The sequence below is a fragment of the Malus sylvestris genome, chromosome 6, assembly GCF_916048215.2.
Source record: "Malus sylvestris chromosome 6, drMalSylv7.2, whole genome shotgun sequence".
Taxonomy (NCBI): domain Eukaryota; kingdom Viridiplantae; phylum Streptophyta; class Magnoliopsida; order Rosales; family Rosaceae; genus Malus; species Malus sylvestris.
Window position 1 is genome coordinate 32897781 of NC_062265.1, and position 23703 is coordinate 32921483.

Sequence of the window (23703 nt, forward strand, 5' to 3'; positions counted from 1 at the left end):
CAGCTGGGGATTTAAGTTTTGTAATATAATACATGCATTTTTTAGAGTTATAATGCATGTATCTAGCTTTAAATTTGTGGTTATGGAATTCCTAGGTTAATGACATTTTATGAAATCATTTAGTTTTTTAGGAGTTATATTGTAAGCCTTTATTTTTTATGTCTTTTCATATTTTTCATTTTAAGTTGTAAGCCTATAAATACTTGTATTTGTAAAGAAGAAGGGGAGAAGTTGTTTGAATTATCATATTGATATTTGATTTGTAAACTCGTTTTTATGTGTCTTTCTCTTGTTTAAGAGTTTGTTGCTTTGTTCTTTCCAGTGTCTACGTTGTAGGCTGGTACTAGAACCAAAGTTTATAGGGTTTTTAGGCCTCTCCTTGCACTAGGAGATAGTGTACCCTACCTATCTATCATATTTTTTGTTTTATTTTGTTTCTATCCGTTGCGCCCTGCATCACATCTGCTCTTCTGTTAGCATGAACATGAATTTGACCTCAACCATGAACAATTTATGAAGAAAGTTAAGGTTTCATCATAAAATTAATTGGTAATATAAATTAACTCAGTAAGTCCTTGCATGGTTTAGTCCCATACCGATGTAGGACTTGGTCTTCACATTCTCACAGTTTGAACCCTAGAAGAAATCAAAGGGAACTAAGGTATGCGACTACTATACATTAATCATATAATTAGTTTAATTTTGATCTGATGGTTAAATTATTGGTGACGATGATGTTTGTTTGTGTTTGTTTTGGTTAGCATGCAGCAGCACCAGCTTCAAATGATCGATGCTCATACATTTTAATTTTTTTTCCCGTTTGTACACAAATTTTACTTTGTTTTACTGTGTATAAAACAATAAATCCATGCTTCGCTGCTGAAACTCAGTCACAAGAGGACATCATAGTTTTCGATGTCAATTATTCAAACACAAGTCCATTTATGGTCAGCTTTTCAGCAACACTTGCCGCTTTTTATTTCGCAGCCAAGCATGCTCAATACAATACATGTTGAGGGGAGCAACAATCTAGCTTTATGTTCCGTTTTACTTGCTATTCAAGATATAAAACATCCTTCTGCGGGCGCGAAGAATATTAAGTTTCCGGATGCAAGGTATGCCAACAAGTTTCCTTCTCTAAAGCTTGGAAAACGCTGTTCTGCTTGACGATGCAGCAGTTTCTTTGTTGTCTTCGTTTGTGCCCGGTTTGAAGGCGAACTCCGTAACTAAGGCCAAGTGATCGCTTCCCACTTTCTGTGTACAAGTATGAGAAAATAGAATCAGATTTGAAGACAACATTATTTACATGCACACGCACACTCTTGATCATACTGCGAACTGGACCTATGCCCTGAGAGAGAATCACACGCGCGCGCATGCACACGCACACAGAACCTCCATCAACCCCACAAATGCATCTATATGTCACTATTGACGATTGAGAAGCTTCGTAAAGTTTTAGCTCGAATGCAATCAGGTAGCAGAATCACAAGTTGCCCTACCTTGCAAGGGAGGCTACCAATCTTCTGCAGAACATCAACTGGAACGGTGTCTATAACTCTAGTGGGCACAAGTCCATCAGAGTACCTATACCAAACACAAGAATTTCATATGATTCATCTGCATTTTCATTGTCATAACCAACTCCACCAACATTAGAATCATTGTTACGGAATTTAAGAAAAGCACCATAAGTAGTCAACGGTTCCAAGAAATTTTGAGTGGTAGGTAGTAGCTGCAGGTTCACCATTGGGATCCCGTGTTCTTGTAGAACCCTGAAAATATGATATACTACATAAAAAAACTGGAGTATTAAACATTCAGGTGGTAACGGAATAAAAATTTGTACCTGCACCGTGGCATAGGAACTGTTAAGCTTCATCGGATGCACAACTAAATGGCTATCGGCATCTCCGGTTGCAACTCTAATTTCTTCATCTGTCCAGCAGTGCTTCAGCAATCTAAAATAAGAACGTTTAGAGCAAAATAAGACAACCCGCCTCAGTCATCTTGTTTATAGCAAATAGCCCGAATCTGTTTAGCCAAATTCTTTAATATATGATTAGAATTTAGTTGTGATGAATGTATGCACGTCACGTCTGTATTAGGACATAGGAATGAAATAACAACAGAATCGAAAATATGTATCTGCGTTAACATATATGAGACATACCCGTCTATCATTGTAAGTGAACTGCTAATTTCTTGTTTGGCACCTAAAACTTTAGCAGGATGACAATCTCTCTGCCCAGATAACTCTCTTCTGTCATATAACATGATATTCAGCTGTAAAAAAATCATACAGATTTCAAAATGAATGTTGGATGTATCGCATCCATCAGTATCCGAGTGACCAAAAAATAATATTCAAGCGGATGGCAACTCACCTCAGATTTTGACAAGAACTTGTATATTGCACTCTGTCAATAAGCAGGGAAGTAGTTCAACTTAGTTTGTCACTGTTAAAAGTAGGGTGCAATGACGATGAAATTTGTATGAATTTTGGACTTAAGAATATCCAACCTTAGGAGTGATGTTGAAATCGCCGCAAAGGACAACAGGGGCATTACCCCATCTCTCTGAGAGGATTTTCGCCCTTGATATGAGAAAACGTATCTGAAACACAACACGATTTAATTACTGATCAAGCAGTTTAGCATATTGCCCCAACATAAGGTATATAAGCCTTCTTTATCTCTGTTGGGAAGCAGACATTTTTTGCATTTTATTATGCACCAGAAAATGAGCATCAGTGTAAAAGAACTTACCTGGCCTAATTTTGCTTCCCCTCGGGTTGGGTTATAAAGCACGTGGATGTTACCGATCACTACATTTCTTGATTCAGCTTTTTGCGTCTGCCTGTATGAATGAAATTAGATGCGGAAAGGATGGATACCATCTAGTTAAACAGCAGAATTGTTAAAGATTTCCGTACGAAAGGGTTGATAGGCTTGATCTGAGGCCAAGTAATCTCAGAAACGTGACTGGTGTAGAAAAGTATTGGCAAATGTTTACAAGTGATCTACCTCAAAAACCGAGAGTTGCGCAACATTGTCACCAAGTCCATAGCCCTTGAATTCAATACTCTCTTCCTCCAACAACCGAAAACTGACATGACGAGGTGGAAAATTATTCGATTTATTGTGCCATCACAAGCACTATAAACTGTAGGAAATAGAATAAAACACAACTGTCTTACTTATCAGGTTTCCAGAAAATAGCGCAACCATCAACGGAACCTCCAGTGCGTCTCTGCCATTGCAAGCATAGTAAAATCAACTGAAGGGAATGGTATCTAAGGTACTAGTTTTCTTCAATCTCATGGACAAAAATGGTATAGAACACGAAAATATCAACCTTATATGATCCGACATATCCCACTTTCGCTAGAATCTCCGAGAGCTCAAAATACTTGTCTACTTCCTAATAAATCACACAAACAACAAGAAGTTCAAACCCCATTTTAAGAGATTTTTTGAATAAATTACAGAATCAAATAGCAAAATGAAAACAACAAATTAATTAGGCTTACTACTTACTTGCAAACACATTATATCAGGGTTCCATCCCGCAAGTTCATCGCATATGACCCTCCTACGATGGTCCCATTTGAGATATTTGGAAGGCACATTCCGGTACATATCTCTATGCCAGAAAGCATTTCGATCCCCCAAAATGTTATATGATGCAACAGAAAATCTATCTGCAATACAGAAGTTTATATAGTTTTAATCGACAAAATCTTATATTTTCATCACAAATATGTATGCTATGATATAAACTAATCAAGTATGTTTGGGACTGCTCCTCTTAGTGCTAAATGCGTCTTCTAACAACCAAAAAGCTTGTATCATAAAAGTACTTTTTCAGGAAATTACTTCTTTCAGCCACTTCCCAATACATTTCAAAAAGCGCTTCAACAGGTTTTTAATAAAAACATTTATTGCATAAATACTTATGAGCAAAAATAAACAATCCCTAACATGCATACACACATATTATACATATACGCTATGCATGTGTCGATATCATTATCACGAACTATATACCATTGATACATTTTATAAGTAAAACCCAGAGGTGGCGTTAAGGGGGAGCGAAAGGTGCAATTGCACAGGGCCCCCAAATTTAAAGGCCCTCCAAAATTTTTTGGTATCTTATATTATATGTAATAATGTTATATATTAAAAATACTTTTATTAGCACTTTAAAATCTTATAGTGTACTTTTTATAAGTGTAATTTTTTTTTCTTTCTAAATAAAAAATTTTTGAGTGCACAATGATATAATAGGAGAGCCAATAACAACACCTTAAAAAATGATTTTCTTTTCAATTTTATTGTATAATAATGTTATATATTCAAGTGAAACTTTAAAGTTAGAGTTTTTTAAGCTTTTTGTTTTTTTTATTTGGTTGCTTAAGATTGAACTATTTTTTATTATTTAGTGAAGATTATATTTGTAACTCTTTTGACTTATTTAATGATATTTGTAAATTTACGGTAAGTTCTAAAAGTTGTTTTGATTTATGTTATTATTTTCTAGTTGTCCTACTTTTTTAAAAATAAAAACTATCTTAAAAATGGATCATTTTATAAATTTCGCACAGACCCTCCGAAATCTCAAAGACGGCTGTGGTAAAACCAAATGTCATAATACAAAACCAATTATATTATGCCAACTGAAAAATCTCTCAGAAGGAAGATATAAGTAACATATACGGACCTCGAGAAGCCATTTGTTGATTTTCTGCTTGGATCCAATGGCGTACGACGTCCGGCGGAGCATGACTGTACTGTTCCTGCTTGTACCACGGACGACTAGTCTCGTAACCAGTAGACGACGATGATGAGGAGGACGAGCCTTTAGGAGCGGCGGTGCAGCAAGAAACGGTGGTCTTGCAGAGAAAGGAGGAGGAGGGGCTAGCGGTGGTGGCAGTCGGTGCGGTTGTTGCGACGGAAACGTGGCCACCGCAGAGCCAAGAGGAAGCGTCGCACCGCATCGTTGAAGATGAGGTGGGTGTTGTGCGAACGTGTGAGTGTCTTACGGTTTCAGAGGGGATTTGAATTGGATTTGCCTATCTTCTCAACTTGTTGACATTTTAACTTCCAAATTCCAACTGCTTATGTAAACTTTGGCGCCACTGTTATTATCTTACAGGCTGATTTTACTGTGTTATTAATTCCTGGTATTTTTAACCTTTTGATTGATTAATTAAAAAAATCAGTGAATGGAAATAAAGAAAGGTGTGCAGACGTAGAAAATAAGTGTGCGGATATCGTTTTTTTTAAGGCTAATTATATTAACACTCTACATATTGTTGAATAAATCCTACAAATTTAATACATCCCACATTTGTTTTTTCACTTAAAAATTATTTTAATACACCCCACTTACTTTCCCATAATACCCCCACACCCCACATTCTCAATATACATTTTATATTTTGTAACATCCCACATTTTCTTTACACCCCACATTTCTCAAATCTTATAACACTCATTTTTAATTTTCAGGGATTGAATCTAACCGTATGCATACTAAAAGAGGAATATGAATATAGAAGTTTAAATAATGCAGCAAACGTAAGATTAAATAATTATCGATGTCATCGAAATCACTAAAACAATGAAAACTATGAAGTCTTACCTCATGTGAAGCTCATGAAACATCGATTTCGTGTTCCATTCGTCAAAAACAATTTTTCTTAATCAACATGTTTGATAATTGAGAAGATAAATAATACGCTAAAAGTGATTTGGGATGTATTTATAAATCTTTATTTTTTTTAAAACCTAATAAGGTCAAAATTGTCATTACATAGTAGAGTAAATAAGTTATTTAATATTAAATTTTAATGTGGGGTGTATTCAATATTTTGTGGGGTGTTAATATAAAAACCCTTTTTTAATCATATTTGGTATTAATTATATTCTCAATTTCTCATGTTAGACAGATAAATTAACTCTTAACTAAGATTTCAAGATAACAGTATCCTCACGAATTATTTTCAGCGCTACTCTAATTCCATGTGAAAAAGCCAATTTCAACATCAGGCCTATGACAATGAATTGGAAATGGATCATAAGTTTGATACATCAAGGGGGAGTTAAATTTCTAAGTGAATTGTAATGGTACTCATGATTTTTTTTTAAATGGATCATAAGTTTGATACATCAAAGGGGAGTTAAATTTCTGAGTGAATTATAATGGTCCTCATGATTTTTTTTTTTTTGGATAAACTTGATATAAGTCTAATTTTTTTTTAACCAATAGCAAGAGTAGTCCAATTTATTAAAATAAGTCTAATACCTTAAATTTAATTATTTTATTATCAATAATTATCTCTTCAATGGTAAGATTTATTATAAAAATCAAATTTCCTCCTAATTATCTTTTTGATTATTTATGTATTTATTTGTTATTTCTTGTTCTTCCTCTTGCTTTAAACCCCATTTATAGATTTTATTTTTAATTTTTATAATCAACTATATCATAGGTTAATTGTATTTATCTACCTATATGATAGATTCTTTTTTTATAATCAACCTGTTATAGATTAATGTGTCTTACTTGTAGATATATTATGTTTTTTTACTTTTTAGTTAGGTTTCATATCTCGCTTATAGGTATAATATACATTCTTATATTTGTTACTTAGTTAGGGTATAATGTTTTGCAGATAGATTTATGTTAGAATATTAGTTTTTTTGTTGTAAATATTAATTAGATCTTTTGGAGTTGGACAATGCATAACATTAGAAGATTTTAATTGATTTTTAATATTTTTAGAAAATATAAAATGAGTATAAAAGAAATAAAAACATGTAATTAGATAACTGGACTTACTCTTAAAAACAATCTATGTTTTTGGACTTGGATCTAAAACCCCTTTTTTTCTTCAAAAAAGGACTAGCTAGCTGGTGGCTTCGTCGCGTCAATTCACTTTTTGGGAGCCAAGAAGACTAATATAGACATTTCAACCTTCGTTTAACCACCATCGTGTGATTCACGAGTTGGTGTCATGAATTTGATTATTCCTGTAAAATATGAGTCTTACAACTATTAAACTCGCACATGACACAACTGCAAAAACAGTGCTATAAATTATCAACAACCCGATGTCAATATAGGGAAACTAAACTCACACTAAAAACACCAAATTACTATAAGTATCAATTGTTCCATAAGCTTTGGTTCGATGGTAAAAAGTCGCGTTCGAGTATAAAAAATTACAACATTATTATGTATTTTAACTTTCTCACATCAAGCTATACGTTAATTTCTTTACGTACATAGTTACACAAAGTTAAGGGCAAGGACCACAAATTCGAAAGTAATTCTGTTTTGATCCTTCGAGTTTCAGCACACACAAACAAAAACAGAGAGAGGGAGGTGGAAAGGGAGCCAGGGCTGCCGTTGAGCTCCTCTTTGGCCATGCCATGCATTCCTTTAGCTCCATCAAATTAAGAAGCAAACAAAAACTCCAAAAGTAAAAATTAATTAATACTCTAATTAGGTGCACCACACTATAACTTTTTCATCTAATTAGGTGCACCACACAGAACGATTAGTTGTCTGGTGATGGGGAGATTTTTTAATGTGCCGAAAGCACATTACGTCAAATGTCATAATACAAATGGTTTGATACTTAAAAAAAAAAAAACTTTGCAATCACTTGTATTATGACGTTTGGTGCACCAGCCGTCTTCGGGACACAATGAAATCGGTTTCTGTAGATGTAGATTACCGATTGATTAAACCAATTCAACCAATTGATTAAAGGTAGCATTTTGTAAATTAATAAGATCTTAAGTAGCTTTATTAAATCCAAAATGGGTTCTTTATATGTAGATTAAACCAATTGATTAAAGGTAGCATTCTTTTTTTTTTCTTTAAAAATAATGGACCAACTAATGACTTTGTCACCATAGTTTACTTTTTCGAAGACCGAAAAGACTCTTCACGTAGATGAATAGGTTACATATTATGTAGCAATCACAGTGAAACTTTCAGTTTTGACAACAAAACAGAAACACAGTGAAACCTTCAATTACACAAATGCAAATTAAGATCTTATTAATTTTGTCCAATAAAACATCACATAATCAACGATCATCAGCAACACATCTCCTCCTCCTCACACTCACTGGCAATCCACCCTTCATCCTGAGAGTCAATGACAACAGGTGCTCAGGACACGTGTCCCTATCCTGAACGTCGATCTCAAACCCCTCCATCACGGACGCAGCAATCGACTTCATCTGAATATACGCCAAATCCTTCCCGAGACACATCCTTGGCCCGGCATGAAATATCGGATACCGAAAAACATTCTCCTGCCGACACGTGCCGTCCTCCGTCAGCCACCGCTCCGGCAGATACTCACGGCAGTTCTTCCCCCATATCTTCTCCATCCTCCCCATTGCGTAGGCATGGTACGTCACGAACCATCCCTTCCCCACGAACGTACCGTCCGGCAGGACGTCGTCGTTTAGACAAGCCTTCGTGTCGACCGGTACTGGAGGATACAGCCGCATCGCCTCAGAAATCGCGGCGTGCAAATAGTGCATGTCTCGGAGCTCGTCCAAATCGTAAATATCGCCGATACGTTTCCCGTTTCGGACCCGAATCGTTTCGAGCTCCTTTAAAATGGCGCGCTCCACGTGCGGTCTGGACGACAGGAGCCAGAAAAACCATGTCAGAGCCGATGATGTCGTGTCTCGGCCGGCCAGAATGATGCTTATCACGATATCGCGGAGAAACTCGGGCGAGCTGTTGTTTTCGGGAATACCGATAAACAGGGACAACAAATCGGGACGATCCTCCGACCGTTCGTCGCTAATTCTTGACTTTATTATGTTATCCGCGAAATTATGGACGGTCGATATTGAATCTTTTAGCCTCCTCTCTGATCCAACGTTCAAAAAGCTCTTAATCTGTTGCATAATCCGAAGCGCATACAAAAATCTCCCAGAACTAAGCGTGGCTGCTTCTTCAAATGCCTGCATGAACTGATCTGAATTGGAATCGATATCGGCGGACTCAGATTTTCCGCCGATTGCTAGACAATTCGGGTCGACGTTAAAAGCCAACTTGCAAACGTTGTCGAACGCAAAGCGCTCCAAAACGTCCTGCAAGTCCAAACCACGTCCCGTTTCAGCGGCTGTGTCCAAACACGGGATGAGCCTCAACCCAATCTCAAACCTAACGTTTTCCATCACGAAGTTCCGGAGCGATTTCGTGCTGAAGGCGTAGCTGGCGGTCTTCCTCTGGACCATCCAGAGCTCGCCGTCGGAGTTGAAGATTCCGCCGCCGAGAAAGCCTTGAAGGAGGGATATGACCCTTTCGCCTTTCGGGTAGTTTTTGAAGTTGGTTTTCAGCATGTGCTCGACGTTGGCAGGGTTGGCGGTGATGATGCCACGGATTTTGACTGGGCGGCTGAAGATGGCGGTGCTGGTGGGGCAGTTGATGAGGATTTCGGTTGTCCATTCGAGAAACCGGTGGCGGTTTTTTAGGAATTCCGGTAGGGTTCCGATAATTGGGTAGTATTTGAAGCCGGTGTGTTTGTATTTCTTCGGTGAAGCGAAGAAGTGGAAGTAAAGGTAGATGGAGGGGAAGAGGAAGAGGAGGAAGGACTGTAGAGAGAGGAGTTCCATGGCAAACTGGGAATATTGTCAGCGTGGAGTGACACGAGCTGTTAAAATATAGATAGTGGCAGACATGCATACATTATCTTATTCAATATTTGTCATACGATTAATATTTTTATGATTTAAGTAAAGTTTTTGTGAGATTTTAAATGAAAGTTAATTATTAAGTTGGAAGATTTAGAAGCTGATAAATTATTAGGAAATATTGTAGTACAAGGTTGCAGAATTGCGTGGTGGTACTGATCTATTAAAAATTTGCTTTATGTACAGTTAAAACACATCAGCTTTTGTCGTTAATGCTCAGTTACATATGAAAGGTCTATGTTAAATTTTTATGATCCAACGGTTAAAATTAAAGAATGATATGTAGAAAATAATCTCTTTATTTATTTATTTGTGTGTAGGTAGTTGTTGCTTTCGACTGCTAGGATGATTTGGAGAACTTCTTGTCATTGAGTCACTCTCACTCTTAGGGTGATTTCGTATTTTTAAACTTCTTTTGACTTTTAATTTGTTTGTTAGAAGTAAGGTCTAAAATATCGATGAAATCGGAAATATCGGTAGTTTAAAAACACGGAAATTTCGATGGAAATATTGAGATATTATCGATATCGATAAAAATTGAATAAAAACCACGGAAATTGTAAGCAAATTTTGGAAATTTTTATTGAAACTTTGTAGGATGTTTATTTAGTCAATTATCTATTAGTTTATTACAAAAAAATTGGAAGAAAATGCATTGCATGATGGATTTAACTGATTTAAGTTAATTATATAGCGAGCTGACAAACATTGTGAGTGCAGAAAATATGTAGTAATTAATGAGAGAAGTTTAAACACACCATAATCATTTATATATAATGAATTAGTACAATATTTTACACTTTATACATTGCATAGTAAGATACATGAGTGACTTAGTACCACATAGAGTTCCTATCAAGGTCTAAAATATCGATGATATCGGAAATATCGGTAGTTAAAAAATACGGAAATTTCGATGAAAATATCCGGATAATATCGATATTTTAGACCTTGGTTAGAAGATGTTTCGTAGAGTTGGCTGATTAGATCAAATTAATACTCTCAAAAGGATAGTCGTGTTAAAGTTTTTCTCCTTAGTTTTGGCTTAAAAACACAGTTGCTTTCTTACCGAGGTCAATAATTTACTGCTAATCCTGGCAACAGAGAGGTTAAACATCGCTTTCCATGATCATCACACACATACTTTGTCTCTCCTCCTAGAGACTTTCGGTGCCACACAAAGCCCAGAACGGGATTTTTTTCACAGAATATGATTCTCATACGACGTGTCGTTAACTAACACCACCACTTACCACACAATCTGCACATGCCCCACCTTCTCTCTTCTAGTCTTTTGTGGCACAAGCACTGAGTTTGAGAGAGAGAGAGAGAGAGAGGCTCATGGCTGCCATCTGCGGTCGAGTCCCTCTTTCGACAAACCATGGATTCAATCTCACCAAATCAGGTAAGTCTTGTTTCTGAGTTCTTTCGTTTTTGAGCAAAAAGTTGAATCTTTTAGGCACAAATTTTGTATTTTGTATCAAGTTTGCATCCATTTTGTGGGGATGGATGGTTGAAACTATTTTATGCATTTGCTTAGGTTTGACGGCTGAAAGCCTGCAACTGTTTTATGCATTTTCTTAGGAGCAATATGTAGGTTTTCTGCAAGTTGAGTTGTGCTATAAATTTTGAACTCTTAGCGGTGAACATTAAGAAAACTTTCATGCACATGGTGTTGCGGGAAGTGGTATCTCAAATTAATTATGCATTGTCATGTATGAAAAATAAAATATGTGGTAGTACGTGATTAACTAGAAGTACATGTTATTCGGCATACTACTATAGATAATTTTATCTCTTTAATACTCCTATGTTGCTCAGTAAACATTTGATTAACTCAAGGTTTAATTATTGATTATGTAACAGGTGATAAACATTATTTTCATAGACAAAGTCCAAATCGGAGCATCATGATGACAACATCAAGCACCAGGCTTGGCACAGGTGGTGGGGTGTTGGACAAGCCAACCATAGAGAAAACAACTCCTAGTCGTGACTCCGAGTTTGACGTGAGGTAAATAAACTAGAAATCTATGGTGCGTTTAGACGAGAGATTTTAAAGTTTTATAGAATTTATGTTAAATTTGTTAGGAATGTACTACAAAAATAAAATAGAAGTTTTGAAATGATTAGATGCAATATATTTGTGATAACTTTCCAATAACACCTTGGAAAGTTTTTTGTTTAGTGTCTGTAGTGCGTTGTATTGTTTTAGAACTAACTTTGTCGTGTTTGAGTAGCTCATTTGTAATGTTCAAGCAGTGCGTTTTTAATAATTGAGTCTAAAGTTTCTTGGTAATTTGAAGCCCCTCATCCAAACATACTAGGGTAAAATTTGTGTGTGGAACGAAAATTCTTGAAACCCCAACATCATATCTAGCATTTTGAAGGGTGTTAAAAGTAGGACTCATCTCCGTACAATTAAGTGAATGATGTTCTCTTGCCTTGAAATTTGAATAGAAGCATGTAAGTGAAACAGTGAAGGAGGAAGAAATTTTGTTAAGGAGGGGTCAATTTTAAGTAATTATAAAATTATGATAATTTGAGTTTACATATAAAAGGTACATAAGAAATGATCATAAGTATCAACTTATTTAGCATAAAATATATTCTTAATTAGTTTACAACCTTGATATTGTTATGATTTAATTAATTACATTACAACAAGGGACGCTTTACAACGATGGCAAAAAACAATTATGCCTATACATCTTGATGAGTATTCGAATAAAAATAATTGGATATAAGTGTGAGGACACGAAGTTATGTATCTTTGATTTGATAAAGAGGCAAAGAATAAAATTATGAAATTAAGTGTTGAACTCTCAATTATGAGCAATTATATTTGTGAGGAGTGTCAACAATAAATATAGAAGCCAAGCTACACCAATATATAAATACATCATTTGCAAATTGTGAGAAGGGTCATAAGACCATCCTAGGCCTTAACTGGCTCCGCTGAGCTCCGCCAGTGAAGTGAAACACGTAAATTAAGTAGAAGTTTAAGGTCAAATTTGTATTTGGGATTGAAATTCTTCATCCCCAACCTTAACTCAGCTTAGTACAAATTAAGTAATTGAAGTTTAAAGCTTTCAAAGAAAGGAAGAAACATATCAAGTTCCAAAGGAAGAGTCGAACTTAAGATCTCGAGTATAAGAGTAAAAAGCTCTTAAGGCAATTGAGCTACAAGTCTCTTGTTAGTAAATCAATATTTGAAGGTTAGAAACTGTTTTAGCAACCTTTTTCTCTATTGCATGTATAAATCATGTGATTAACATTAGAAAGTTTAATTTACTAAGCTTTGCCTTGATCAATTTTCTTCAGGAAATCAAGGAAAATGTCTCCGCCGTACCGAGTGATGCTGCACAATGACAACTATAACAAGAGGGAGTACGTTGTGCAAGTTCTGATGAAGGTCATCCCGGGAATGACGGTTGACATTGCGGTGAACGTCATGCAGGAGGCGCATCACAACGGCCTGGCGGTCGTAATTGTGTGTGCTCAGGTGGATGCAGAAGATCACTGCATGCAGCTCAGAGGCAACGGTCTTCTAAGCTCCGTTGAGCCCGCCAGTGATGGATGTTGAGGGCACTTAGAGTCGATTAGTATCATCGATCGTAATTAATAAACAAAATAATTACACAAGGAATTGCAGTTTTTAGATCACAAACCTATTAGTTATTCCATCTAGCTAAGAACAATACGATGTAGATAATGATACCAATCATTTATCAGTGAGCAGTTGATACAGGCGATATTCTATATACTATACATTAAAACTGCTAGGAGGAAGATTCAAACTTGAGTGCACAGATGGACGCAGACTGTTCTAGCAACTTGACACCAAAATCTAATTGACCAATATGTTGATATAGCTTATGTAGGGATAAGATGCTACATATAGTGTAAGGGTTGAACTTTAAATTCCGGGGACTTTGGTCCCAAAACTCCCCCTTCCCCGTCCCCGCCCCTTACTCGTCTTTTGAAACACAACATTCGAATAGAGGAGTATTTCTTATTAAAACGTGAGCATTTGACTAAAAATTAATTGACAATAGAAGAGAGATCGCGGTCCAGTATCAATTAAAACTAACGCAAAGCTTCTTTTTTGACGTGGGACAACTTTCAACTCTGTATCAGTTTAACAGTGGTGGGTTAGTTGGGAATTATCAAAGAAAAAGGAGAAAAAGACTAACCAACTCGCAATAGTAGGTGAGGACATGTCTGCATTTGCAGCAGCAGCTCCACTCCCTTTCCAGCCAAAATTTGGTTCCAGAAAAGGAAGGTTCTTTGTCTTGTACGATTGTTTTTGAAAAACGTTTTTCAGATGAATATTGTGAAGGGCTCCATGAGATGTGCAGAGACAGAGAGTACCGTGAAAATATAATGTAAACAAAAAAAAAAGAAACGAGTGGAGACGCGGGGAATCGAACCCCGTGCCTCTCGCATGCGAAGCGAGCGCTCTACCATATGAGCTACGTCCCCCTTGTTGACAGTTAAACATAAATTTATTTATAAATTCAACTAATATTGTCCTTCAATCATTCATTGGGTGGCTAAAACAGCCACGTCACCGTAGTATTTCAAATGAATAATGGGATATCATGTAATTAAAAACAAACATTATACATGTAAAATTTTCTAATCCATATAAACACATAAAATTTTAGGTCAGACACCTAATCAGTTGGCTAGTCCGACCATACAATATCGATAACCATATCAACAACTATCAATACATCGTTCATATTAGTGATAGTATCAATGCTTCAAATACATGATTATTAATATATTTGTCGATGAATGTCTACGTGACAAGTAACTTATGATGTGACATTATATAAGAATGCCTTCACTTGTCCAAACCCCAATTTTAACTTATTGGCATGGCCACAAAATCAATTGCAACATTGCTTCACTAAATTATCAACAAGCTCAGAGACATTTGAAAGCTTCTCCTTCTTGCAAACCATATCAACCAACATTCCCCATATATCCACATGAAGAAAATTCCCCTTTCCTTTTCCCAGACTAGTTAGAACTGTCCCTAACAACCCTGCATTAGCTGCCTCACACAACCCCTCAACAAGTTTTTGTGTACTTGCAAGCCGAGGCGCGAAGCCCTTGAAGATCATCTCGTCTAAAACGAGGGATGCTTCATTGAACTGCCTCCAATCACAAAGTCCATCGAACATTGTTCGGTATGAAACCACATCGGGAGTGCACCCTCGTCGTGGTAAATCTCCGAGCAAATCATTTGCTTCCCTCCATTTCCCATCCTTGCATAATCCACCAATAATTACATTGTAACTAATAACATCTGGCTCACAATCCTTCTCCGTCATCTCATCCAAAACTCTATATGCTGCTTCAAAATTCTTCTCTTTACACAACCCGTGAATCATTGCATTAAAAGTCACAGTATCTGGTTTGCACCCATACTCACTCATTTCCTCCAAAAGCCCGGAAACCAGTTCTTTCCGACCAGCATTGAAAAGCCCGCTGATTAAAGTCGAATAAACAGCTGAATCAGGTTTGATTTTCTTCATTACCATCTCCTCTTTCAGCTCAAAAGCTGAAGTCATTTCACCAATCTCACAAAGCCCTTTGATCAAAGAGGTATACACGTATTGATCAGGCACAACATCATGAATCACCACCATATCGTATTTTAACTTAAAAGCTTCTTTTAACCTGAAATTTGAACAAAGCCAGTAAATCAAAGTTCCAAACGTCACCGTAGTCGGATGAACACCCTTCCTAGACATTTCATCGAACACCTTCCACGCATCATCCAAGCATTCATTCGCACAACAAGCTTTGATCAATATATTATAAGTACACGCATCTGGAGTCGCGTAATTCTCAAAACCCACAAAAAGTCTGCTCATTTTCTCAAACTCCCCGCATTTGAAAAGCACATCCAGCAGCGAATTCAACGATTTCACCGTCCGTTGGCAACGGAAAGCGGGAATTTCATCGAACACTTGGAGTGCACGGTCGGGAAGACGAGCCCGACCGTAGAACGAAATGACATTGCAGAAGATTATTTCCGGTGGAGCGAAACGGGTTTCTTGCTTCATTTGATGGAGGATTTGCTCCATCTGGTCGAACATTTTGGCGCGGCCGAGCTTGGTGATGATGAGGTCGTAGGAAAGGAGAGAGTAGCGAAAGAGCTTTCCGGGCGGAGGATTCGAATCGGGGTTTGGGTTTCGGAAGATTTGGAGAGCGAGATTCGGGTTCTTCTCTCGACGGAGGAGGGAGCAGAGCCTGAAGGGAGATATTGGTTTTGAAGCTTTCATTTTGGTTTGCTTACTTTGTTTTAAATTCCCTCCCTTGTACAAGAATCAAGGTAACGGCTATATTTGCAGGAAGAGGACGGAATTGATCAGCGGGCCGCAGGCCCATTACAAATTCTTAAATTAATGGATCAAGTATGTTAATGCAATCACGGCCCATTGCAACTTATAAAAATGAAACTTAGATACTCAGGTGCGAGGGTAGAACGACTTATCAACTGAGCTACAAGCCCCTTAAACTCATTATTATTTTTAAATAGTAAAACGGTTTACACTCTGGGTTTATATTGGTTTTTAAAATGGGCACATGGTTTCAGGTTTCTCACATTATCCAATACGCTTTAATGTTTTGGACTTACGTCACTCTATGCTTTTTAATTATTTGACATCATAATCTTTCGTTAAATTGATGACATGAAAACCATAGGAGGGGTTTTTGAGTAGACATGGAAACCATTCTTACAACACAATAACCAGAATAACCAAATGCATGCCACCTAACAAATGATGATAAGAGAAACTATTAAACCACCTTATTTAATGTAATACGAAAAAAAATTAATCTCAAATACATGTAAAAGAAAGGTTGCTCATTTGTGATCGAAAGGTCATGTGTTAAAATCGTGGAAACGACATTTTTGCAAAGTATGGATTAGGCTGCATAGAATAGACGTTCCCCCCCTCTACCCATGCCACGATTCTCACAAAGCGTGTCTTTTTTTGCTTGGGATCACCCTTTTGTAAAGATAGTAGCATTTAAGAAGGTTAGAGATCATAAGATTGAACAAAAACTGTCAAGTTCGATTTTATCATTTGGTTGTTTTTTGGTTTGTGATTTTGTTCACACAAAAGATTATGAATCAACTCGAAACAGTTCGAGCTTGTATTAAGTTCAACATGTATTTAACTCGTCAAAACTCGTGAAAGAAACAAACCAAACTTATGTTGAGCTACTAAAATCTAAAATCTTGTAATCTTGCTACTACGCCAATCATCCAAATCAACGGTGCAAACTTGCTTTGCTAATCAGTGGTCGTGCTTCATTCGCTTGAAAATATTTGTTATATATCCCTATCTGATATGATACTGATATCCACGTCCCAGTTGCATGATTCTGCTGCATCGACTAAAATGCTTTTACATGTAATGTAATCAGTGAGTAGGACAAAGTTATTTTATGCAGAGTCTTAGAAGCATCTAGCTTAATAAACAATAATTAAGATTCGAAAATTGACCTATGATTTGATGTGATTCACAAATGAGAATGGAGTTCGATTCTCTCTCGTCCCTTTTTCATTCCCTCCCTCCCATTCCCACTCAGTTTTCTCTTCTTATTTCTTTCTCTACAAAAAGGGTAAAACAAGATGACGATGTGACTTAATCTTGAGTGTTCAAAAATGAGGGGAGAAGAAAATGGGAAGTGAGAGAATCCAAATCCAATAAGAATATGGAGTTATTCAGCTTGATGCCAATGCGCATCCATTCTTCCCTTTAAATGAAACATTTGCTCAAGAGAAGGATATTAATTTACTCTTAAGAGGCGGAAAACAAAGTTAGGCGACATAATAGGTTAGCCATTAGCTAGGTATAACACGACATAAATATATATAATACTTCATTGTGTTCATGTGAGTCAAATTTGAAATATCTTACTTACTAATGAAGTAGAATATCGTTAGACCGTACTACTAGTTTATAATAAAATGTGTGCAATCGTGTATTGATAATTATTATAACTAATAGATAATGATAAATAAGAAGATGATATATGCAAAAGTCAAGTAAAATTGAGTATTCTTCAATTAGGTTTTTACAAAATGACATCGTGTTCTTCCCCATATCACCTGTCATCGATAGGTAATTGAGACTTTTATTTGCATGCAGAATCACGTAATGAGAAGTTTATACATGTAACTAAATCTATACAATAAAATTACGTGATGAAAGATATAAGGCGAGAAAAGATTACTTCTAGTAACGCAAAGATTTATGCATGTAACTAGAGACTTATGTACATAAATAAATTATGTAATGAAAGATATACGACGGGAAAAGATTATTTCTTACGCAAAATTATTTCTTTAGCTGTATGTCTTTTGAAAAAGCAGTAGATCTTGACTTCAATTATTAATACCACCTTTAATCTCATCATCAGCTGAAACCAACAACCAGACTTTAACCTTTGCCCAAAAAGGAGGAGAAAAGAAATGCAAAACGCAACAGAAGGAAACAAAAGACTCCCGACACTTCTGCCACTAAAAAGTAATTTTGAAAAAGACTATTTTCATTTTCCATTTCTGCAAAATAAATTAACAGATTCATAAGTATACTCCTCCTTACCGGTAAGTCTTCAATATTCTAAACTACTGGATAGTTCGACTTTAAATATATTGAATTTACAAGCAAGTAAAAATATTATTTTCTCATTAACGACATTTGGCTCAATTGATAAAATCCGTGCCTTGTGTATCGCCTCATCAAGGTTTAAGTCTCTTTGCTAGTAGTCTTCGATGGTGTGTGATTTGTAAATTTTAACGTAAATCCATATATGTGCAGCTGATAATTAGGTGGCACGTGTAAGTCATTCCGACTCAAAGTTATAAATATGTCTTGACTCTAATGAGGAGAGTAATAAGATAACGTCACGTCATAAGGTACCATGTAGGTTGTCCGGAAACATGACCACGTCAAAACTACTGATGGAATGTTCATTAGTGTTAGTAATGTGAACAACATACTCAAAGCCGATAATGTAACCACATACTTATCGACATTCAATGATCGGGCAAGCCAACTTATTAGACGGCGTGAAATTTATATCCGTTTTCACCCATGAATTAAGTAAAATTAGAGATGGACACCAGAATCCTAATAAAGTTGGGTCCCTGTCCCAGTCCACTTCCCAGCTCCTACTTTATTGCTCTTCAATCTTTACGTGAGAACACCTCTCTCTCTCTCTCTCTCTCTCTCTCTCTCTCTCATACTTTCTCTCTCTAGATCTGCTGCTAAATAAAATCCAACTCCCACTCCCACTTCCCACTCATCTCTCTGCTTTCTGCAAAAATGGCTCAGAAGACGTTTTTCTACTTGGCCTTTTTCTCAGCATTCTTCACACTCACTTCACTCTCCCGCACCCTACCCGAATCCGAAACCGCCACCTTCCTCGACGTCTCCGCCTCCCTCCGCCAAGCCCACGCCGTCCTCTCCTTCGACCCCGAATCCCTCAAGCCCCTGGAGTCCCAATCCCAGGAATCCCGACCCCTCAACTCCTCCGCCTTCTCCCTCCAGCTCCACCCCCGCGACGCCCTCTTCAATTCCCAGCACAAGGACTACAAATCCCTCACCCGCACCAGACTCGACCGCGACTCTGCCCGAGTCAACTCGCTCCACATCAAGCTCCAGCTGGCACTCCAGGGGATCAAAAAATCGGATCTCGAGCCCATGCACGCCGAGATCCTACCCCAGGACCTCTCCACCCCCGTCGTCTCCGGCGTCAGCCAGGGCAGCGGAGAGTACTTCTCCCGGATTGGCGTCGGGACACCGGCGAAGTCGTTCTACATGGTTCTGGACACCGGCAGCGACGTCAACTGGCTCCAGTGCAACCCCTGCTCCGACTGCTACCAGCAATCCGACCCTGTTTTCAGCCCCGCCGGATCCTCCACCTACAGCCAGCTCACGTGCGACGCGCCGCAATGCCAGGCCCTCCATGTGTCCGCCTGCCGCGCCAATAAGTGCCTCTATCAGGTGTCGTACGGCGACGGGTCCTACACCGTCGGCAATTACGTCACCGAAACGCTGTCGTTTGGTAACTCGGGCTCGATCAACAAAATCGCGCTGGGATGTGGACACGATAATGAGGGATTATTTGTCGGGGCTGCCGGATTACTCGGCCTCGGCGGTGGGCCCCTCTCACTTACCTCCCAGTTCAAAGCGTCGTCGTTCTCGTACTGTTTGGTGAACCGCGACTCGTCCGCGTCGTCGACTCTGGAGTTCAACTCCGCCCCACCGGCGGACTCGGTCACGGCGCCGTTAGTTCAGAACGGAAAAGTCGACACGTTTTACTACGTGGGCCTCACCGGATTCAGCGTCGGCGGTCAGCCGGTCTCCGTCCCGCCGTCGCTCTTCGCAGTGGACGAGTCCGGAAACGGCGGGATCATCGTCGACTCGGGAACAGCCATAACTCGGTTGCAGACTCAGGCGTACAACTCGCTCCGCGACGCGTTCAAGAGATTTACCAGTGACCTGCCGACCGCGAGCAGCTTCGCGCTGTTCGACACGTGCTACGACCTGTCGTCGCGGACCAGGGTGCAGGTCCCAACGGTGGCGTTTCAGTTTTCCGGCGGGAAGTCTTTGAGCCTTCCCGCGAAGAACTACTTGATTCCTGTGGACTCCGCGGGGACGTTTTGCTTCGCTTTCGCGCCGACGTCGTCGTCGCTGTCTATCATTGGGAACGTCCAGCAGCAAGGGATACGTGTCAGCTACGATTTGGCGAACAAGCGCGTGGGATTCTCGCCAAATAAGTGTTAAGAAAAGTTTAAAAACGTAGGGTCGGACTCGGGTTGTTTAGGTATTAGGTTCGGATCGTGACATGAAATTATTGTGCAACTAGTTATTTATCCCTCGTAAATGTGATAAATGATAAAGAAAGTGATCGTAAAGTTGTTGCAGTATTGTGTGATACTGAAATACGAATGCACTATAACTAGTTCAGATCATGATATAAAATATCGATGATATCAGAAATATCAGTAGTTTAAAAATATGAAAATTTCAATGAAAATATCGGGATATTATCAATATCGATACAAATTGAATAAAAACCACGGAAATTGTAAGCTGACAAACACTGTGAGTGTAGAAAATATGTAGTAATTAATGAAAAAAAGATTAAACACACCATAATCATTTATATATAATGATTTACTATAATATTTTACACTTTATACATTGCATGGTAAGATACATGAGTGATTTAGTACCACATAAAGTTCTTATGAGGTTCAAAATTTTCACTATCTTTATCATCTCTATGTGTAGAGTAAGTTTATTGCGAAGAGTATTCATCAAATGATACCCCAAAATAGTTTTGCATGTAATTGTTAACATGTCACTCATATAAATATAAATATTTTAGCATATTATCACTAAAACATAAGTGATATATGGTGGTTACGGTGTTGGAGGAGTAAAATGGGAGGGGTTCAAATCTCCTTTGTGTTTTTTTTTCCTTTTTTTTTTCTTTTTTTTTTCATTCCTTTACATCGATATTTTCAATATTTTAGCGATATTACACCGATATTTTGACAAAATATTGCTGAAGTGTGAGCGAAATTATTGACATCGATATTTTCCGATTTTATCGTCGATATTGTCGTTATTTATACGATATGTACATAAATATGTTCCGAAATATCCGTGATTCGAAAAAACCGAAATATCCTCGATATTTCGTCGATATTATCGATATTTCAGACTATGGTTCAGATGTCATAAAGTTGCATCTACTTCCATATCATAATAAGCGACACTACCAATTCACGGATGTGATATAATTAGTTTACGTAATATAATATGAACGACAAATTAATTCATAGACAAAGTTTTAGTACAACTAGTCTATCTATAACAGCATGAGTAGGTCACGTGACTGTACGTAGTACTAACAAATAGAAAACATTAAACCGAGATTGTGTTTAGTACTACTAATAAGAAACATTAACGAAGTTGTTGATTAGTTATATCATCTGACTGATTAGTGTCACGCAGCAGTGTGATACGTATTACTTGGTCTCGAAAATAAAATATACAGAGGACAGGTGGGATATTTAATGTATGTATACGTATAGGTGAGAGGTGGATGATCATGAGAGTGGGGGACATCGATCCACTATACATAAATTTTGAGTAGTGTCTTTTTCTTAGGGTTTTTAGCCGAGAAATATGGTTGAATTGTTGGTGTGGGTCTTAAATGAGTTCATAAAACATATTTGAGCATAAAAAATACGATTCGATATACCAAATGTTTTAATACAATTAGTTAATTTTTTTTTTAAGTCCGATCAATTATATTGTTACGTTTAGTGTTCCAAACTGTACTTACGGCAAGTTGATAAATCTCCCATATTTAAGAGCTATTAATAGGCCATACAATAATACCAAAAGTGGGGATACGTCGTAACAGGCCTGCATGTGTGCCACGTGGAATTGTTTTGTTTGATATTTTGGTGGCGTCGTGTCCCTCTCTGACTGTGTGTTTTTGCATGTGATTTTTGGGGAGGAGGATTGTCTGCCCTCCAAGTTCCCGTGCCCTCCCATGCTCTCCTGATTGTGTGGTCACGGTTAAATCACGTTAATATTTTATATTATTATTTATTTTTGTCTTATTATCTCTATAAAAAAATAATATAAAATATTAACGTGGCTTAACCGTGACCACACAAAACAGAAGGGTATGGAAGGGTACCGAAACTTGGAGGGCAGACAATCCTCCTCCGATTTTTGGAGCGTTAGCTAATAAACGATCATACTGACAAGAAATTGTTAGTACGCCATAAACAAGTTCAGTATATAAAGTGTTATAATATAATTAGTTGAATTTTGTTCAGAAGTGACAGATGAAGAATAAGAAAAAGCTAATCGTTTGTAAGAAGAGATTTTTTAGTGCATTGAAAATACGATTTGATATACCAAGTGTAATAATACAATTGGTTGAATTTTTTTCTCTTCAAATTTCTAAGCAATTATATTATTACATTTGGTGCACTAAATCGTGTTTCCAACGCAGGACGCACTAAAAAATCCCTTCTTACAAACGATTAGCTTTTTTCTATCCTTCGTCTGTGACTTCTGGTGGGGTTATAGATCACATGGATCGTAGGCTCCACTTTCGGAAGTGGACGACAACGTAGGTAGATAAGCTCCTATGGAAGTAGTGGAAGACAACGTCCTCTTGGCTCCTGTGGAAGTAGTGGAAGACAACGTCCTCCGATAGAAACCTCACGCTACTAATTTACGTGTTACAATGTTCATTAACGACAGAATTGATTAGTGATGCTTGGTGCTAGTTTAGCATTTCTTGGAGACTTGGAACGTGTCGTGTGATTGGGAAAATGTGCATATGACATCATGATATTGAACTAGAACGTCACAAAAATAATGCATTCATTTTATGTAAGTTGTTCCCGTAATGTCGGCAAGCTGGTCTTTATCTAGTTGGGGCCTCCGGCTTTTGTTCAGACGAATAGGAATGCATCTTGTTGATACATGGCCAACCCAGCTTTAGTGTCCTGATTGCGAACAAAATTTCAACTAAATTAGATGATCAAAATTTTTTATTCTCTTTTTTTTTTGTCAATCAACTTAGATTATGTTAATCACGGTTGAACAGGTCATATGTAATATTATTGAATTAGGGTTTGTTTGGAAATATTTTTAAAATGACAAAATGTTTCGGGTTTTAAAAGCACTTAAAGTGCTTCTTGTAAAAAACACCAGTTATGCGTTTTTTCCAAGATTCAGTTGTACATTTACTAAAAATTGGTTTCAAAAATATTTTTACAAAAAAAAAAAAACGTTTTCTGCCATTTTAAAAACTGTTCAAACGAAATCTTATTTTTCAATTTAGAAGTCAGAAGTTGGAAAATTAAATACTTTTTGCAAGAAAAATA

General features: G+C 37.4%; 5 protein-coding genes and 1 non-coding gene across 6 annotated transcripts; 2 read left to right on the plus strand and 4 right to left on the minus strand.

Moving 5' to 3' along the window:
• Positions 1-886: 886 nt before the first annotated feature.
• On the minus strand, positions 887-5088 carry LOC126627512 (carbon catabolite repressor protein 4 homolog 3). The gene is made up of 13 exons (XM_050297093.1): positions 4726-5088; positions 3540-3703; positions 3358-3423; positions 3200-3252; positions 3027-3108; positions 2769-2855; positions 2524-2616; positions 2388-2420; positions 2174-2286; positions 1850-1961; positions 1690-1775; positions 1503-1587; positions 887-1254 (listed from the first exon to the last, which is right to left on the minus strand). The coding sequence occupies exons 1-13, from the start codon at positions 5000-5002 to the stop codon at positions 1138-1140; spliced, it is 1368 nt and encodes a 455-aa protein (XP_050153050.1). The 5' UTR covers positions 5003-5088; the 3' UTR covers positions 887-1137.
• A 2846-nt stretch (positions 5089-7934) lies between these two features.
• Positions 7935-9695, minus strand: LOC126627310 (cytochrome P450 94A2-like). Its single transcript, XM_050296767.1, has one exon. The coding sequence runs from the start codon at positions 9657-9659 to the stop codon at positions 8109-8111; it is 1551 nt and encodes a 516-aa protein (XP_050152724.1). The 5' UTR covers positions 9660-9695; the 3' UTR covers positions 7935-8108.
• Positions 9696-10972: 1277 nt separating this feature from the next.
• LOC126625033 (ATP-dependent Clp protease adapter protein CLPS1, chloroplastic-like) lies at positions 10973-13522 on the plus strand. The gene is made up of 3 exons (XM_050294112.1): positions 10973-11142; positions 11604-11751; positions 13062-13522. Exons 1-3 carry the CDS (start codon positions 11079-11081, stop codon positions 13321-13323), a joined length of 474 nt encoding a protein of 157 aa, XP_050150069.1. The 5' UTR covers positions 10973-11078; the 3' UTR covers positions 13324-13522.
• A 627-nt stretch (positions 13523-14149) lies between these two features.
• TRNAA-CGC (transfer RNA alanine (anticodon CGC)) lies at positions 14150-14222 on the minus strand. The gene has a single exon. It is a non-coding gene; the product is annotated as a tRNA-Ala (tRNA).
• Positions 14223-14360: 138 nt separating this feature from the next.
• LOC126625186 (putative pentatricopeptide repeat-containing protein At1g53330) lies at positions 14361-16089 on the minus strand. Its single transcript, XM_050294264.1, has one exon. It carries the CDS (start codon positions 16037-16039, stop codon positions 14636-14638), a length of 1404 nt encoding a protein of 467 aa, XP_050150221.1. The 5' UTR covers positions 16040-16089; the 3' UTR covers positions 14361-14635.
• A 2908-nt stretch (positions 16090-18997) lies between these two features.
• LOC126626334 (protein ASPARTIC PROTEASE IN GUARD CELL 1-like) lies at positions 18998-20703 on the plus strand. Its single transcript, XM_050295636.1, has one exon. It carries the CDS (start codon positions 19100-19102, stop codon positions 20561-20563), a length of 1464 nt encoding a protein of 487 aa, XP_050151593.1. The 5' UTR covers positions 18998-19099; the 3' UTR covers positions 20564-20703.
• The last annotated feature ends 3000 nt before the right edge of the window (positions 20704-23703 follow it).

Coding starts and splice junctions, on each gene's coding strand:
- LOC126626334 (XM_050295636.1), top strand. CDS start 19,100: ATGGCTCAGAAGACGTTTTTCTACTTGGCCTTTTTCTCAGCATTCTTC.
- LOC126627310 (XM_050296767.1), bottom strand. CDS start 9,659: ATGGAACTCCTCTCTCTACAGTCCTTCCTCCTCTTCCTCTTCCCCTCC.
- LOC126625033 (XM_050294112.1), top strand. CDS start 11,079: ATGGCTGCCATCTGCGGTCGAGTCCCTCTTTCGACAAACCATGGATTC. Junction 11,143..11,603: donor ATTCAATCTCACCAAATCAG/GTAAGTCTTGTT, acceptor ATTATGTAACAG/GTGATAAACATTATTTTCAT. Junction 11,752..13,061: donor GACTCCGAGTTTGACGTGAG/GTAAATAAACTA, acceptor AATTTTCTTCAG/GAAATCAAGGAAAATGTCTC.
- LOC126627512 (XM_050297093.1), bottom strand. CDS start 5,002: ATGCGGTGCGACGCTTCCTCTTGGCTCTGCGGTGGCCACGTTTCCGTC. Junction 3,109..3,199: donor ATTTTCTGGAAACCTGATAA/GTAAGACAGTTG, acceptor TCGTCATGTCAG/TTTTCGGTTGTTGGAGGAAG. Junction 2,421..2,523: donor ATTTCAACATCACTCCTAAG/GTTGGATATTCT, acceptor GCTTATTGACAG/AGTGCAATATACAAGTTCTT.
- LOC126625186 (XM_050294264.1), bottom strand. CDS start 16,039: ATGAAAGCTTCAAAACCAATATCTCCCTTCAGGCTCTGCTCCCTCCTC.